The sequence below is a fragment of the Cetorhinus maximus genome, chromosome 6 (genome assembly GCF_964194155.1).
Source record: "Cetorhinus maximus chromosome 6, sCetMax3.hap1.1, whole genome shotgun sequence".
Lineage (NCBI taxonomy): Eukaryota > Metazoa > Chordata > Chondrichthyes > Lamniformes > Cetorhinidae > Cetorhinus > Cetorhinus maximus.
The window spans coordinates 14,221,011-14,239,545 of record NC_135884.1 but is presented as its reverse complement, the minus strand read 5'-3'; the positions used below and the strand labels follow the sequence as shown (position 1 = coordinate 14,239,545).

The following is an 18,535-nucleotide window of genomic DNA, read 5'->3' as shown; positions in this document are numbered from 1 at the left end:
AGCAATGTTTTTTCACAACAGGAACTTGGTGTTCTAGTACTCTAATGGCTGTCTGGGCTTTCAGCTGAACCTGCATAATGAGGCTTGGCTGAGAGCCCAGACACCCATTAAGCTTGTTGAAACAGCTGCCTACACACTTCCTCCTGGGATGGCTGGCCTGACTCCAGCTCGAACCGCCCTCCCCAGCAATGAAGATACCGTCTTTGCAGACACTTTCTCCCAAGGTTGGTGGTCCCAGCCAGGAATTTTCCCACCCCAAAGGATAAAAATCCAATTTCACAACAGACTTGGCCTTAGGACAGACTTTGATTTTGTCAGCCTATAAAATATGACAAGGAGAGTGTTAGCTCCCTCTCCACCTTTAAGCCTTTTCTCCAGCAAGATTCCTTACACTACTTCTTGCTTAAGTCCACATTTTTGTCACTCTCCTCCAGTTTTTCGATCCTTATCTGGACCTCGGTGATGATGAAGGAGCTGTAGTGCCCATGCAATGCCACACAAGGCTGGGATCAGAGAGGGACATCAAAGGGCAGGCTGCAATCTGGCCCCTTTTTGCTTGGTATAATTCTGGCATCGCGGAAACTGCAATCAATTGTTTCGCTCACTCACCGTTCAACCAGCGGGAATTGTACTGGTCTGTCCTCATGGCAGTTTGCTTGCCCATGGTGCGAAAGATGGCAGCGTCCGTTCCCATGAAGTCAATGTAGACGCCTGCGTAGAGCTCACCGTCTGCCAAGAGGCAAAAGAATATCTGACTGAGAAAGAGCATGGTGGAGGGGGAGGGAAATTAAATTGATCTAATGCATTAAACTAACCTCGACGGCTTGCATACAACAATAATAATGTTCAAATAGAGGTACTTAAAGAATAAGTGGCTGTGGATATAATTACAAACAAGCCTAAAGCAATCTCCTTAATAAATGTGCACTAAGTGTAAAAATGAATAGCCTCTCGCTTCTCACTGTTGGCTTTCAGTATCTGTTTGTTGCTTTGTCTCTGATTGCGCCCGATAGATTGAACTAAACTGCAATCTGGGAACGTGATATCACATTACTGCTATTCCAAGAAAACTCACAATGAGCTTGGCATACGTCCTTAAAAGGAATACAGGGGACTGGGCGGTGAAATGGATTGTCACACCACCCCTTCACCTCTGGCAGCCTGGTTTGAGTCCAGTTTGGAATGTTGTGGCACAAAGTCTTGACATGGTACTGGCTCCGAGTAAAAAGAATCTGGGCAGTCTGGGCTGGGTTTCTTCAGGATGCGAGTTTATGGAACAGAACAAAACTACCTGTCATGTTCCATTAAATGATGCGAAAGAGATGATCTTGCTCAGAGCTGAAATATGGAAAAGTTCACCAGTGTCCTGTGGGAAATGCTTGAATGGATGCAAAAAAAAAGTGGGACAGTTCCCTACCACTGACATCCCCAACTGATTAACTCCAGTGGCCAAATCAGAAGTAAGTTACAGAGCATGCCAAAATCCCAGTTTACATAAAAATAATTTTTAGAAACTGCATTATCCTGTAAATATGAGGTAAGTCAGTCAGCATTTGAAAAGATAGGTAAATGATTTTGAGTGCAGACAACTTCATTGAGAATCCTGACAAGTGGTCTAAGCACACAAAATATTAACCGGTCTCTTCTCCCTTCAGATCCGACGTACCTTCAGCATTTTCTGCTTTTACCCAGTTAAGGATATATCGGGGAACGAGAAATGGATATTCTGCTCAATCCTTCACAGAATTCTTGAGCACAGCAGGCAAATGATCAAATGGCTGCACAGTCCAAAAGGAGGACCCAAAAACGTTGGAAGAGGACATATAGTGATACCCACGCCTGGAATTATTCGAAAGTCAGTGGGCAGAATTTTACACTGATTGGGCGGGCGGGCGTGCGCCCAGCCCAATCGGACGCGAAATGTTGCCGGGTGAGCGTCCTGGCGTCATCCCGCGTTCGCGTGATATTTCGATTGGCGCATTTCGAAAGTCGGAAATGCGCCCACCAACAACTAAGAGGCCAATTAAGGTTATTAAAGTTACAACTGTCTCCGATTTTTCGTGGTCTGTCCAACCTTACGGTTGGCGGATGGGTGAACCGGCCAGACAGACTTTGCATTTTTCATGAAACCTCATCCAAGGGCGGGATGAGGTTTCCCTTATTAAATGAAAGAAAAAGAAAAATCTATGGACAGCGTTTTTATCATGTATATGTTCCGGTGACTGATTGTGATGCTTGGACATTTTTTTTTCCTGATTTTAAGAACTTTATTTCATGCTTTTCAGGTCTTCAGCTCCTTGAGGTAGCTCTCTGCCTTCAGGGAGCTTTCTCTCAGTGCTCGCTCGCGCCCGCGCTGACATCAGTGCCCACCCTCCTCCCGCCCCCACCCCGGCAGCGCTGAGCATTTCAGTGCGTGTTTCACACCGGCTGGCCGTTAGTTAGCCAGCGAGTGTGAAATTGCGGTCGGGGGCTGATCACGGTCAGTGGTCCGTTCCCCGGCCGACCTCGGACCCGCCGATCGTGCCCACCCGCTGACCTAAAAATTCTGCCCAGTGGGTCAGTCTTGAGGAAGCTGCCCAGAGTGCTGCTCAGTGGGTTAGCGTACCACACAGTGTTGTACTCAGCTATGGGAATGAGAAAAGCAAAGGCCTGATCCAATCCCTAGTCTGTTCGGGTTTAACTGATCTCAGTTGTGGCTACAACAATTGGCTTCTGTGCCCCATAACTAGGAAAATTAGGGGGTGGGGAGGAAGAAAAATCGGCAAAGATCATTTCTGCTGAATGCTTTCCAGTGACCCTTGCTGGAATCTGCCTGCGTATATGAGTGTAGAGGTTGGACTAGGCCTCACGGTTGAATGACCTGCTAACGCTCAGGCCAAGACAGAAAAATGGCCACTTTGTTGAGGCTGGAGAAGGCAGAAAGAACCCTAGAAAGTGTAACCCCCATCATGATTCAAGGCCTTCAGCAAAGGATGAGGAGCGGATCCTAATCTTTCTTCCCTTACAAATTTTAGATTTGAGAAGTTCTTTGACAGGGATTGGGTGGGGGTGGGGCAGCATAGGAAGGGCGGGAAGACAAGTTTAAAGAATTCAAAGCACGAGCTGGGGCGCACATCTGGAAAGGCAATCTCCCATCAATGCAAATTCCAGTCTGCATTCCAGGTGTTCATTGGCAAACGGGCCTTAATCATGGACAATGAGTTAGTGCACCCAGAAACGCTCAAGCACACACAAACAATCACAACAACTTTGTTTGCAACTGACATACCAGCCTGATTGCCTTCAATCTGTCCATTGACAATGACTCGTGTTGAAAGTTACTTTAACTATTCCAGTGGGGTCAATCATCTGCAGCAGGATAACATGCAGGGCCACCCACCCACCTCCCACTACCTCCCCCCCCTCCCCCCGCAACTCTTCAACTTCTCCCTTCCTTTGCTGTTCTGGACCTGTCAATAAAACCAGCAGAGTGGAGGAAGAGTAGTGAAACACTCACTAATTAATGATGACACACTGTCAAGCTTGGGGTCATAGGAACACTTGCCCTTGCCTGATTCGACTTTTCCTGGTTCCAGATGGAAGATGTAGTCCTGAGAAAGTGAAACAGATGGAAAGAGATAAGAAAAAGAGAGAGAGGAGAGAAAGGGAGAAAGAAACAACTTGTTAAACACTCTTACGGCGAAACTGTAAGATAGCAGAAATTGGTTACTGTCTTCTGCAATAGAGAAAGTGTAGAATGCATCTTTATAATTGTCTTCATAGAACTCTAAAACGTGCTTTTGGATGCTGTATAGAACAGGCAAATATCTTTTGAGTAGGAGACAGATTCCTCAATAAACTTTATGACTTAGTGCTCCAGACACGGAGTTTCACACAGCAGGAGCACATGTCGGAAATTTGAGCGCACGGGTCATTGCAGCTGACTTGCTGCCTGCACAATTTTCCATCCATTAATTGGATGGAAAATGATGTGGGCAGCGAATGGGGCATGCCGACCTCTGCGGCCAGATTCTCGATATATGTGCGCCCTTTGTGTGAACTCTCGCTCTGGGGAAACATTAAATTGTAAAACTGACCCCAATATTGTATTAATGTAACACAGTCTTTCTATGATGCACCTCCAACTACAACACCAATTGATCGTCTACCATCTCTAGTACGCATGGCTCATTAACAGAGAATCGCACTAAAATACCCTCTGTATAGCCAAGCCCTCATAAAATGATAGAACATATGCTGTTCATTGCTACATCATTAATAGAGAACATGTAGAACATCCATTTATAATGCATTCCGCTCATACAATTTCTAATGTGCTTTCAATAAAGCTCCCATGTCAGGGTGCTATATACTTGACATACTTTTAATTCTACACTGCAGTCTACAGAAAAAGTAATTTATATATTGGCCACTATTTGACATCAGAGCATAATTGCCTCCAGGAAGTGACATCAGAGAAGAGATGCCTGTACTCTGATATGATGCACGGGCAAAACTCTTCCCAAAACTGTTAACAGATTGCCCGCAGTTGTTCTGTTTGAGGGACTAGATATTCTCCTTAATCCCTGGAAGCCAGCCTGCACCTGAGGAATAAACATCCACTCCGCCTCTGCCAGATTCTGTGTGGAATGAGTGTCAAACTAATTTGAGCACTTTTCTGAATGTATGTGATAGAATCCTAGAGTACTGGTGCTTTCCACAGGAGTGTATTCCATATCCCCAGGATTTGTGTGATTGCAGTGGGTTTAAAAAGATTGCTGATTGATCCTGTCTTAATCCAACAGGGATTCAGAGGAAGATATATGCCCTCTTTACTGGCTTAATAGAGGAGTGATATTTTATCTGAATTTCCTGTGTTTAGTAAGGCTGCAGTGATTGGATCTGGGCTCTTCTGTGGTTTAGTAGGAAGATGAGGAGTGGGTTTGCGTTCCCTAATAGTTTAGTTCAAGTGGGAGGACTATATTTGTGTCCGCTATTGGTTTAGTGTAGGCACGTGGAGTGTATGTGTGATGTTTTTTCTCTGATGGTTTAGTCGAGGTGTAAAGGTGTTCACTCAGCAGTCTTACGTTTTGGGTATCAACTTTAGATTTGCAAACACTCACATATTTTGGAGCTGCGCTAACGAATCTGTTTTAATTCTGATGATGGGGGTAATGGGAAGAGGTTACACTGAACAGTTCACTCTCAAGTTCCTACACAATTCACACTGACATAAGCATAATGTGCGGAATAAAAGGGTGAGGGGTGGCGGAGGGAGGTATTGGTTTGCTTGTATTCTTGAGCCTTTCTCCAACGCCCATGTGCCATTCATCATCTGATAATGATTCTTTTTATTTCCTAAAGCAGCGCTCCTCTAAGACGATGGTGCACTTGTCTCAGCAATCAGACAGCTTGTCGGATATAAGCAGGCCTACCTCAATCCAGATTCCCCCAAGGATAATATTCACCGCACTTCTGACATCCCATGTATTTTTTCTAGCTCTCCAGTTTCAAAAATTGTCAAACATGTGAGCGTGGAAAAAAACTTGACGGCAATTCCCAGCCATCTCCCATAAAAGATGCTGCTTCCCTTCTGCTATTAACTGCAGAAGCACCACTGGGAGAAGCAGGGTTTCCACTCCCCTTCAAGTGACCTTTCTAAATGTCCTCCAAAGATTCGCATTAACCTCCACAGTTAAAGAGCAACATCTGGACAACAGTGTAAACACCATTCCCTCTCGAGTAAGTACTTGGCAAGAGAGCACCTCCTCATCTGGCAGGGGTGGTGTGTACCTGAACAAAAGCCAACCTTGGTACTTCTTAAGCAGACCCTCCAGCGTGCTACGTCCTACTATTGCACACAAGGTACTGGCCACACTCAGTGAGATAGAGTGTTCGGAGTGGTCTGGGCAGTAATAATTATATTAAAAAAACACATGCAACAGTCAGTGAAGTAGGATTTCCAGACACACTAGTGACAAGTGTGTAGGAATAATCAGCCCCACTTTTGATTAGTGGATGACTGGTTTTAAATGCTGGATGGAAGGTTGATTACAGTGGGAATATCACAGATCTGCTCTAAAAAGCATCTGCGAGATGTCAAATGAGAGTGCAGCAAAAGATAGGACTTGGGGGAAATAACCACAGCACATAAAAAGCATAATTTTACTCCTCTCTTGGCAGCTGTGGAGTGGAGGTGAAAAGGAGTTGGGCCGAAACTGCTTAAAGCTAGAAATTCACTCTAGTATGGTGCTGCATATAGCTCATGCTTGTCTCTGTCAACTCTTGGCACGTATATCATACACACTGGGTAAAGAACCAACAACTCACTCCTAGCTGGTACTTTACATTTCAGGTGCATCTCCGTCAACACCTGTACATGTACAGTACACACTAGGTAAAAGGTTGATGGTTCATTCCAGTCTTGTACTGTGCAGCTTGTGTGTTGGAATGGACACCCCTTGTTGCCCAAGAGGGATCTGTTCTCATACAGCCATTCTGTCCACTTAGGCATTCAATCTCCCAGAGGCCAACTTTCACTGGCCAATTTTCCTGACCTTTGCACCACGTTCCCCCCACCCCCACCCCCGCCACCCCCATGACCACCACCACAGGAACGCCCAGTCCACTCGCCTGAAGCACCTGTTACACTGGATCTCCATCTCTCCTTTATGTTGCAGCTGGATATCTATGGCATCTGCCAAAGGGGCAGAGCTGACCCCGTGCTGCAAAGAAAAGGAACTAGGGATGGGATGCCCATGTCTCTCTTACATATTAATGTCCTGTTTCAGTAGCCCATTGCACTCCTAAGACACTGCCTAAGAATCACTCCAACTTAAGGGTCTGAGGAGCTATGGCCCATCTTCCCCGTGCTGTCCTAAGAAAGTTGGGCTAAAAACAGAAGATGCTGGAAAAACTCAGCAGGTCTGTCAGCATCAGTGGAGAGAGAAACAGAGTTGACGTCTCGAGTCCCAACCAATCTTCAGAGCCGTACTAGACATTAGATAGCTGGGCTATATTACTCTTTCCCAGGCACCCATGTTGGTTTCTTTTTAGACCAGAGAGGTTTCTGGTTGCTGTTCTCCAACCGCAGCCAGAACTCGCCAGGGCCTGCAACCAGACCATGCAGCAGTGAGTGTACAGAGATCGGGGGCCATGCTCCTGTTGCCATTCCATTTTCCAATGCAAGGGCACTGAAAAGGAGTGAACTTTGCTTGGGTGTGTGGCATCGCCAGGTTAATGGCCAAGCCGGCTAGATTAGGCTGCATTTGGGGCCATCGAGATGCAGTCAAGCCTGAGCGTGCAGCACTTTTCCATACTCAGAGCAGGTTTTGGGGCTGGTGGAGGGGCTTAAAAAAAAATCTGCCTCTCTATCTCAGAAGCTTGAAAGGGTTGCTTACATACTAAAGGTTACAAGGACTCTTTCATGTCTGGATAACATTTGAGAATGGCCCCTAACATGGGGCGAGCTGTAAAGTTCAGCCTTAAGGGGAGTCCTGATTGGAGGCCAAGTGCTGAGTAGTGACCAGCCAGAAAGCAGAGGCCTAGATACTGAGCAGAGACCAGGCCCCAAGCCTGTGGCAAGTGTTGAGTGCCGGCCTGACTTCATCCAGGTTAAGATCAGTTGCTTCTCCATCATAGAAGGATGGCGTAAGTGCCACAAAGGTCACCAGGGCAGAGGAAGGGTTGTCTCACAAATCTCTGTGCAACCAATGATAAACAGGGGAGGCTTGTGAGCAGGTTTACCTGCCATCCAGTGAGCTGTGGATACTGCAGGAAAACCTAAAAGAAAAGAAAAGGGAGAAAATACAAAATATAAAAATTCAAAAGAAGGCGATCTGAACGAGAGATCTGAAATAATGACACATACATTGAGTGCAATGGAAACCACTTTTTAAAAGATTTGGTCACGGAGAATCTTGATAGAAATCACCATGAAAGACAGCCAATATGGTCTCCCATGTAAATAGACTGGAAAAGCTGCAGCTGTTCTCCTTGGAGCAGAGGAGGAGATCCAATAGAGGTGCTTATACAAAATCATGAACGGTTCAGATGGTGTAAATGAAGATTCCAATGGCTAGAGGCTCGATATGAGAGGGCACAAATTTAAGATGGTTGGCAAAACAGCGAGAGGTGACACTAGGAAAGGCTTTTTTAAGCAAGGAGCTGTTAGAATTTGGAGTGCACTATCTGATAGGACGGTGGACACATATTCAATAGTAACTTTCAACAGGGAATCGAATAAATGCTTAAAGGAGAAAAACTGCAGGGATATAGGGGAAGAGCAGGAAAGAACTAATTGGATTGCTCTTTGAAAGAACAGCCTCCTTCTGTGCTGTACTATTCTATATAAAAGGGTGGTATTGCCAATCTAATTTACTGGCTCTCTTTGAGAACGTGATAAGGCAGAGAATGTAGTGTGCTTTCAGTAAGGACTTTGATATAGTTCCTCTGGCAAGGCTGGTACTGAAAATAAAGTAAGCAGGAATTAGTGGAAATATTTTAGAGAGGATGCATAATTAGCCCACTGACAGGACACAGAGGACGGTGGTATGGGGATTTGAATATACTTGGGAATTGGGTAGATCTGGCAGAGAAATGCAAACTGCTTCACCTGAGGACAGAAAGAAAAACATCCAGGAAGGGACGATTACATAATTGGAAAGAAAAAACTGTATATAGAAAGTGATAGAGATCGGGGGCTCAATAATTTGAAGCTATTGCAACAATGCCCAGAGGCAGTGGGTAAAGCAAATCAGACATTGGGATGTTTTAAAGGGTCTTTATTGAGCCTGACTATTGAGATGCATCCTGCCAATATATAAATCATTAACACGACCTCAGTTAGAATATTCAGGAAACTCTGGTCACCACCGTACTAAAGGGGTACTGGATACAGAAGTGTGATTGAGGTAATGGACGGATTGGATTATGAGAAGCAATTATGTAAATTAGGCTTTTTTTTCATAGAAAAGAGAAGGTTGAGAGATGATAGGATTACTGTTTTCATGATTCTCACAGGGTTGGACACGTTGACCACGACAAGCTGCTCCACCTTGTCCAGGTCAGTAGGACTGGAGGACAGAGATTGCACTTGATTGGAAGTAAATTCAAAACTAATCTGCTGGAATATTATTTCAATAAGCTAGTGGCAAACCTGTGGGCTAGGCTTCCTGGGGAGACAAGAAAGCAGATTGCATTGAATCATCCTAATGTAAATCGACCAGATTTCCTTCGGAAAATAAATTTTAGGACACAGAAATCAAGGGATTTGAGACGTGACGTGCGGTAAGAGGAGAGCGCTCCTGAGGAATGGGGGGACTATGGATCATCAAAGCTCTCCAGCACTGGGGCTTTCTCTCAACTCAATGGGCAGAATTTAATGGAGCCTGTCAGAGTGGGCGTGATGGTGGCGCGGGGGGGATGGTGGGTGGTGCAGGGTGAAGGGAGAACTGGGCTGGAGATTCCCCGTGTCGGGAAAACTGTCCCCAATTAAGATGTGGGCAGGAAGGGCCAAACGCGGGAATCCCACTTGCTGGTGGAAGGATGCTAATTAGGCTCATTAATGAGCCGCTGGACACCAATTTATCCTTCAGCCCACCTGAATTTAGCGGTGGCTCAGGGATTTAATGGGACTCACACGGCTCTCCCATGCCTCCCAGCAAACTCCGTACCCTGTCGCGTTTGCCTGCGGCCTCATTGTCGGGGGGTTGGGGTGGGGGGGAATCTCATTGTCAGGCACTCTGGCTGTTTGAGGGATCCAGCATCAGGAAAGGGGTGGGGGAGAGGGTGGGGGGAATAGTGATGAAAGCCACCCAACTGCCCTTGTCTCCAATCCCCCTGCCATGTCCCCTCCCTGTGACACCTCCATCCCGCCCCATTCACCCGGGGTGACAATCCTTGGGCTGGACCTTGGCGCATTACCGGAGATAGCCACTGCTCACGGTGGCGCTGCCGGCAAGGGAGAGCTGCAGGCCTCTGATTGGCCAGCAGCTCTCACAGGTGGAATTTCTGCCCCCAGGGTCCTAAATCCGACGGGAAGGGGATTAGCACTGGCCAATTAAGTGATTGAGGGCACTTAAATCGTGTCGGACCTCCCCCATGGAAATGAACCTCTAGCCGGTGGGGGCGATCCCTGTCACTAACACTAAATCTCGGCACATGTCTGGGTCTGTTGTAGACAAATTGATTTCGATTGTTACAATTAGTCAGCAACTCCATTACCATCGTATTTTGCGGTTATCAGGTTGGTGGAAGGCAAACTAACTGGATCTATTATGTTTAGCAATTCCTGTGTAAAGGAGCCATTCCAAGGTAGCGAGGGATCATCTGGCCCTTTGTCAGTAGCTGCTTACCTCTGCCTTGCGGCCTCTGTTCACATATGTGCAGACAGGATGATAAGCTCCACTCCCACAGACATACAGGTGCGTACGGTTCCAAGGCTCAATAAGGCAGATAAAATTTGCACACTCGCCCTGATAGAATTAGAACAAAAGGAAGCTATTATAATTTCATGAACAATCAACTAAAAATCATTTCTATGATAAAGCTGAATGTTCCTGGGAAAAAATTCTGGGGAGGCATCTTGGCATTTGTTAAGCGTTGAACGTTCAAATGCCAGTGTGTGCATGAACTGTGGCTACTCAGCTCTAGAAGTTGGGCCAGGATTTTATGCATGTCAGTCCCCGGTGGGTGCAGAGAGCCACTTAAATCTCTATTCAGTCCGGTCGGGCTGTAATATCCCGCCGGGCGGAAGGGGCTGTAAAATCCTGGCCTAGGTTTATAAGCTGGCATTGTGACAGAAGGGGGGGCCCAGCTTGTTGGGTCCTGACAGGCTGAAGGCAATCAGCTTCGTCCTGTTGTGTATGGACCGGGCACTATTTGCGCCTGAGACAGGGCCGCAATTCTGCCGTTGGACTAAGAAACCCAGGTAAATATCGGGAGCCAACTGGCAGCCTCCTATGATCAGACTGAAACCAGCACCTATGCAAAATTGCTCAGTTAGGTTCCTCAACCCAGCTCTTCATGGACACAAGAACAACCTGTATTTATATTGCATCTTTGATGTGGTAAAACATTCCAAGGCCCTTCACAGGGGTGTTATCAAAAAAATTAAATTGGCTAATAAAAATTGGTTTTATTTATAGAATAAAACCGAGCCACATAAGGAGATATTAGGACAAGGTAGCAGATGCATGGGAATACCACCACCTGGAAGTTCCCATCCAAGCCACTCACCATCCTGACTTGGAAATATATCGCTGTTCCTTCACTGCCGCTGGGTCAAAATCCTGGAACCCCCTCCTTAACAGCACTGTGGGTGTACCTACACCACATGGACTGCAGTGGTTCAAGAAGGCAGCTCATCACCATCTTCTCAAGGGCAACTAGGGATGGGCAATAAATGCTGGCCCAGCCAGCGAAGCCCACATCCCGTGAATGAACAAAAAAAAAAAAACAGGTGACCAAAACCTTGGCCAGAATTAGGTTTTAAGGAGTATCTTGAAGAAGAAATGAAAGGTGGAGAGGCAGAGAGGTTTAGGGAGGGAGTTCTGGAGCTTATGGCCAAGGAACCTGGAGGCACAGTTGCCAATGGTGTAGTGCTTAATATTGTGCATATTCTAGAGGCCAGAATTGGAGGAGCGCAGAGATCTCGAAGGGTTGTAGGGCCGGAGGAAGTTACAGACCTAAGAGGATTGAGGCCATGGAGGGGTCTGAAAGCCAGGATGAGAATTTTAAGCTCAGTGCATTGCTGGATCTGAAGCCAATGTAGTCAGCGATGGGTGAGCGGGACTTGGTGCAGGTTAGGACATGGGCACTGGAGTTTTTGATGGGCTTATTTATATGGAGAGTGCGAGGTGTCAGGCTGGCCAGGAGAGCATTGGAATAGCCAAGTCTAGAGGTAACAAAGGCATGGATGGAGGACCGAGAGCCGGAGCACAAACCGTGTTTGGGACAATGAACGCTACTGTTTGCAGCATGGGAAACTGAAAAGTGACACTAATGATGTAGAGACCACTCTCTTGAGGCTATTTTCTATGTACATGGCTTAATATCTCTACATCATGCTTGAGCCAATACTGTACATAGTTAGGATCGTGAAAAAAAAAAATGGGAAGCATTCATTTCCTGAGCAAATATCATCCTTCACTTTGACAGCAACAATTATGCCACAAAGAACTTATCAAACAAAATATTTAAAGTGATTAAGCGGCTGATACATTGTATCTCTGTCATTTGTAACAACGCTAAATATTAATAACAAAAAGTCAGTCAGGATGTAAATGTCTGATTCTGGGACTTTCTCAGAGGCTCGAATTACAAGTTGGGCTATTTTTTCCTGTGAGCTGGTTGTCAGCTGTGTTACTTTTGAGGGATGAGTGAATGAGGAAGAGAAGACAGGGGAGAAAAAGGCATCGGCTCTGATGGTTTAAAGGCTTCTTTGTATTTGCACCTCTGCCCTCCCTGTTGCTGAGTCAGGCAGGGAGAGAGAGGTGTGTTATTTGAAAAGAAGCAGCGTGTCACCTTGAACAACAGTGAGAAGAACTAGATGGACTACCAGGGCCCCAGAGGGCCTGGGTCTCATAACCGCAGACAGCTGGCTTTTTTCCCACATCACTGACCTACAATTGCTCCATCCTTGTTAGTGTCTAAAATGTTGGATCAGTTCGAGCGATGAACACAAAAATTCAGGAACCGGGCTGCTTGTGCTCCCTTCCTTGATCCCAGAAGTGCAAACACTGGGTAACATTTCCTATATTTCCATTTCCCCCTGAATCAAACTTTCTTGTTAAGCTTGTAGGTGAACGTGGTTGCTAAAGGCCATTTAGGGCATCAGTTGTAGTGCAGTGGGCAGCACTCTCCCTCTCAGTCAGACAGTCATGGGATCAAATCCAACTCCAGGGACTTGAGCACAAACTCGAGGCTAACACTACACAAGGAATGTTGCACTGCGCGGTCTTTCAGATGAGAATGATATTAAACCCAAACCCTGCCTGCCCTCTGAGATAAATTAAGGTTCCCATGGTATCATTTCGAAGAAAAAAAGAGTTCTCTTTGGTGTCCTGGTCAATATTTATTCCTCAACCCATATCACCAAAACAGATTATCAGGTCGTTATCACATTGCTATTTGTTGAAGCTTGCTGTACACAATTTGGCTGCTGTATTTCCTTCAACATTGGCCACACTTCAGAAGTACTTCAATAGCTATAAAGAGCTTTGGGACATTCTGAGATTGTGAAAGGCCCTATGCGAATGCAAGTTATTTCTTAGTTCTTGTATGACTGCTGTCTACATGGATTTCATCAGCAAAGAAAAGTCTGCAAATCCTGAAACAGGAGAGATGAAGAGCAACGAAGAGACTTGATTGCAAACCCAGCAAACATTGTCACTTTCCTCTGATAATGGCAGGATCTTCAGATTAAGATGAACATGCTGACTATCACCTTTATAAAAGCCTTTCGGAATTGCAATAGCACCAGTATCGAACATATAACAAAGTTCCAATTCTCTTCTTGTCTTTCACACCAGAAAACAATGACCATAAAAATTGCCGGGTTCTCATCAAAATCTTACTGATGTCCCTTTGGGGAGAGTGAGCATGCAAACCCTATACCTTACCTGGCTTGACCTGCCTATGGGGAGTCCTGTCTCCTCTGTGTGGTTAACTCGTAATACTCTCAGGGCAATGAGGAAGGGGCAATAAATGTTGCCGTAAAAGGTAAAGTGGGCTCTGGAATGCCCTCCTCGTGTCTCTCCGCCTCACCACCTCTCTCTCCCTTTTTAAAATGCTCTTTAAAACCCACTCTGCTGTCTGAGTGTTTAGATTCCTTTGGCTCAAGTGTCCATTTTTGTCTGATTGTGATTCAGTAAGGCGCCTCGGGATGTTTTACTATTTTAAAGGTGCTGTGTAAATGCAAGTTGTTGTTGTGGGGTGAGGCCGGCTGGCTGACTAACGGTATGGTTTAAAGGGAAATGTCTGGTAGTGGTTTCATATAGATGGCTAACAGTGGGTTATATAAACCATGGGATTTTTTTAAGGTTATCTGCGTATGAACACACCAAGTATTAATACATTCCTTAGCATCCCCTGTCCTAACTGGTGAAAAACAGAGCATGTTATCATAGTGGAAAACCTTTTTTATTCATAAGAAAGCAGCAGAATGTCAGTAAATCTGGCAATGTCCATAAATCTGATAACGGTTGGGCAGAAATGTTATAACTGAGGATCACTTACATGTCTGGGGACCCTCAGTTAGAAAGCCTATGAAATAGAGGTCATTAGATGCCCGTCAGCATTTATAGGGGGTAAGTCAACAGCCTTGTAAGATTCTGGAAATGGATCTTTTTGGCACCAGTTCCAACACTATATCATTACTAAGGCATTTGTTGGAGCTTGGTGCAGTTTAATGAAACAAAGTTACTAATTTAAAGCAAGCATTTTACTGTGTGTGCACATGACACAGAGCAACACAACAGGTGAAACAGTATTTTTTGTTAAAGGCCAGTGCTTTCGATCTACTATGCAATTATTAAGAGTGTTATTCTGGCTCTGTTGGCACCGCTGTCACTTCCAAGTCAAAAGGTTATGGGTTTGAAGTCCCACTCCAGGACTTGTACCCAGAGTGAGGATGGCATATTCTGTGTGGTAATGAGGGTGCTGAAAATGCTATCTTTCAGATGAGATGTTAAAATGAGTTCGTTTGTTCAGATGAACAGGAAGAGGGAAAACAAAATCCCATGGCACTTTTTCCCAAGAGTTCAGATGTCCTGGCCAAAAATCCACCATGAAATGATTGCTTACCTGTGGGCAAATTGGTCCCCATCTCAACCATATATGACAGTGACTGTACTTGAAAAGTAACTTATTGGTGGAGACCTCCTGAGGGAGTGGTAAGGCCTGTATAACTGCTAGTCCTTTTGTGACCTTGTGAATGGCAAGCATTCTTTCCATTGTTGTGGAACTTTAGTCAACGAAGAGAGGAGATTAGAAAGCTGGAGCACTTACGTTTTGATCTTTACCAGAAAGAACGCATTCATCTCGTCTTTGCTGGCTGACGGACCAGTGAATCTGAAAGAAATGAAATGCAACACTGGTTTTCATGGAAAGAATTGCAGGAATTACAGAATACAAATCCCAGCACTGCTATGCCATTTGAAGCTCATTCTTCACTTGTCTACTCTAGCCCCATTTTCCTGTCTTTTCCAATATCCTTTCACAATCTTGCACTTTAAAAATTTGCATTTAATTTCCTTTCCAATGGATTGATAGACCCTGTCTCAATGGTCACTTGTGGTAAAACATTCCATGTTCTAATAGCCCTCGATATGACAAAAAATAAATTTTCTTCCTTGTGAAAACACACAGATTGTTCTGATAATATTCAAACTGATAACACTCATACTGCATCGATAATACTCAGTCCATGAGGGACCATAGGCATCTCTCTCTGTTAAAGAGAGTCAGTGATTATATTGTCTGAAGGACACCACTTCACATCAAAAATGGGGCAAGGTAAGGAGGCAGCCACCATGAACCATCATAGCCTGTACATGCGCCACACTCTAGACATCTAACCAACTGAGCCAACCAAACCCCAGTAATACACAAACTGGATGATAGACAGTGAGATAATACTCACACTGTTAAAAACACTCACGCTGTATTGATAATACCTACACTGTGCGATAGTACACTGCAAGATAATACTCACACAGTGTTCTTAAATCTCACAGTGTTGATAATACTCACACTGTGTCAATAACACTTACTGTATCAATAATACCCACACTGTGTTGTAATAGTTATGCTGCATTGATATACCCACACTGTACCATATCACTGCCATTCCTTCACTTTTGCTGGGTCAAAAATGTGGAACTCACTCCCTAACAGCACTGTGGGTGTACCTACACTAATGGACTGCAGCGATTCAAGAAGGTGGCTCACCACCACCTTCTCAAGAACAATTTGGGATAGGCAACAAATGCTGGCCTTGCTAGCAACACTCACATCCCGTGAAAGAATAAAATACTGCATTGATAATACTCACACTTTGTTGATGTTAGATGTTAACTACCTTCTAATTCTGCCTTGGAACTACAAAAAAAATTCCCTTATTATAGCTCCTGTGAATCACATGTTAATGGAGAACTGGAGCCATTTCACACAACCAGTCAGCCTGGAATAGCTAAGTAGGTCAAGAGTGCAATATCGAGGATGTTTATAGAGCTCAGAATGACTGGGTTTTAACAGTAAAACAACTGAACCGATTTATCTTCTATATTTGGTTCCTGGGCTATGCAAAGTAACTGATAACTTTAAACAATCATTCATTGGAAATACAGCAACTTCTCATTCACATGCTCCCTGGGTCTCCTTTGCATCGTACACTAATCTGAAGCTGACATTTCTCGACCTATTTGCTGCGTTTCAAAAAGCGATTGGTGTGAAGTCCTTTGAGAACTGTTCAGAGATGTGCTAAGGCGTTAGATGGATGCAAGTGTTATTTTTATTCCCTCTCCTCTGTACCTGAGGTGTGATTTTACTTCCCTTGCTTTAACCTTATAAATCTAACCTGCAAGGAATTTTTCCGTACAAATCCATCTATGTGACAAGGCTGGCAGTCCCCTAGCTGGTACTTTAGAATCAACTCCAAATTCCTTCCAACGATCTAGTCTCTTTTGTTTTGCCTCTCTTATTAGTTTATTGGCAACCACCCAATCTATAGGTCATGAGGATTTCTGCTTCTAGTCCTATCTTGAGACTGTTCTGTAGCCCTCCTAATGTAATCTATTCAAGTTGTGGCCTCTACTTGCATTTCAATATCTTACGGGAATATTACTGAAAGGTCTCTCTCTCTCTCATGTGGCCTGAGACTCTTTCTCAGGTACATGATTGTTTTCTAATACAAGAGTCACTCTAAGGCCCACTGTCAGAACTCACAGTATGCTTTCTTATTTTTCATTCTTTTACCCCATTCTGCCAATCCATGGGCATCACTTCCTGGCCATCATCTTGAACATTTGACCAATATTTAAATTTGCCAGTGGCTTGTCCTGCATGCCACACAATAGTCACACCTCTCCATTCACTGGACCCTTCTGGAACATATGTCACCTGAGTCCCCACATTAGGCAATTGGCCTTTGAATGTGATAGCCATATCCTGTGGGTCATGGTCACTCAGCCTATCACTATCTAGCCCCTGGTCGATTGTATTCTGTTTCTAAGGACTGCTGTTGCAAAACACGGGGGTATGTGAGGTACAGGATGCCTTAATACCTTCTTTCACTGCTCAGATTCTGAAAGTTTGTAAGCTATCCCAAATAGCCATGAGGAATTAATATTATCTGTTTGGTTACCATGTTGGATAACCACTGACTTACCATCATGCCCTATTCCCTTACCAGGACTTTTCTGTTCCTTATGGCTCTCTCTTTTGTAATACACCATATCCCCAGAATTAAAGTCCATCTCAGACTGTCTTATACAATGCCTCTCTGAATTTCCTCCAAGGACTCAGCCTTGATGAATAAATGCAAATAAAGCATTCCAATGTGCAGAAAAATGGGACTAATCGAAGTCTCCTGTAGAGCAGGGAGACTATTACCCAGCACAGAAGGTAATTTGGGATTCCTCCTATAGACCAACTGATTCCTCCAACCATAACTATAAAATGCAAAATGAAAATATTTCTGTCTTTGCCTTTTAGTTCTAAGGAGACTACCTTATTAAAGTCACATGCCAATGGAAAGCTCACAATAGGACATGGTGCTTTTTACATATTTCACATTTTGTACTAATCTCTTCGATGAGCCTTGAATATTCCTAATCAACCACACCTGCATCCTTTAGCAGAATTTTATTCTTTGACAAGAAGAGTGGGCATATTGTTTGTGTAGCTTTAAGATCATTTGTTTTTTGTCCTCTCTGATTCTTATCACCTGATGTCATTAATACTTTTCTAATGATTTGCTAAGGGGATACAATAATGCCCTGATTGGGTAAACTGCAGATCCTCTGACATTCCAAAAACTATTGCTTTATCATACTTCATGTCCATTTCATGTGTGCTTTTTTCATGGAAGGTTTACATAACAGCAAAGGCATTTCACTAGAGATTATATTAGTACTAACAAAGTGGCTTACTCTAGTTATTTTGTGTGGTATCACCATTCTTTTTAGTGCTCTCAATGTATTGTCATCCTCCAATGTAAAATAGGTAGAACTTTTACACTTCCTGACCTCATAGCAATCCTCACTACTGAGCAAATCTAAATAACATTTCAGACAATCTGTACCACACATTGTTGAGGTGCAACCACTATCTAACACCACACGGTTAAATGAATCCGAAACCAAAAGCCTGTCCATATGCGAGCATAATCCATTGATTTAAATACGATCACTGAACATGGAATGTCCAAATTGAATTTCTGCAATCTTTTATACAGTCTGTTAGAGCCCCTGATATATATGATATATTCCGCCATGGAATGTCCATCTTTCAAAATCCTCCGAAGTCTGACCATGCATTGTAAGCATCCGATAGA

The 18,535-nt window shown here is 44.3% G+C and overlaps 1 protein-coding gene across 5 annotated transcripts in view; it reads right to left on the bottom strand.

The window, feature by feature from the left end:
• The window catches only part of sema3fb (sema domain, immunoglobulin domain (Ig), short basic domain, secreted, (semaphorin) 3Fb), a 257,881-nt gene that overhangs the window by 55,372 nt on the left and 183,974 nt on the right, over window positions 1-18,535 (bottom strand). For 4 of the 5 annotated variants that reach the window (XM_078543213.1, XM_078543216.1, XM_078543212.1 and 1 more), the window contains exons 4-8: window positions 14,989-15,051; window positions 10,335-10,454; window positions 7,726-7,761; window positions 3,497-3,590; window positions 610-729 (exon numbers count right to left, since the gene is read on the bottom strand). In XM_078543213.1, coding sequence (XP_078399339.1) covers window positions 610-729; window positions 3,497-3,590; window positions 7,726-7,761; window positions 10,335-10,454; window positions 14,989-15,051 — 433 coding nt within the window. The remainder of the gene's footprint in view (window positions 1-609; window positions 730-3,496; window positions 3,591-7,725; window positions 7,762-10,334; window positions 10,455-14,988; window positions 15,052-18,535) is intronic. The other variant, XM_078543215.1, reaches the window with a different exon arrangement.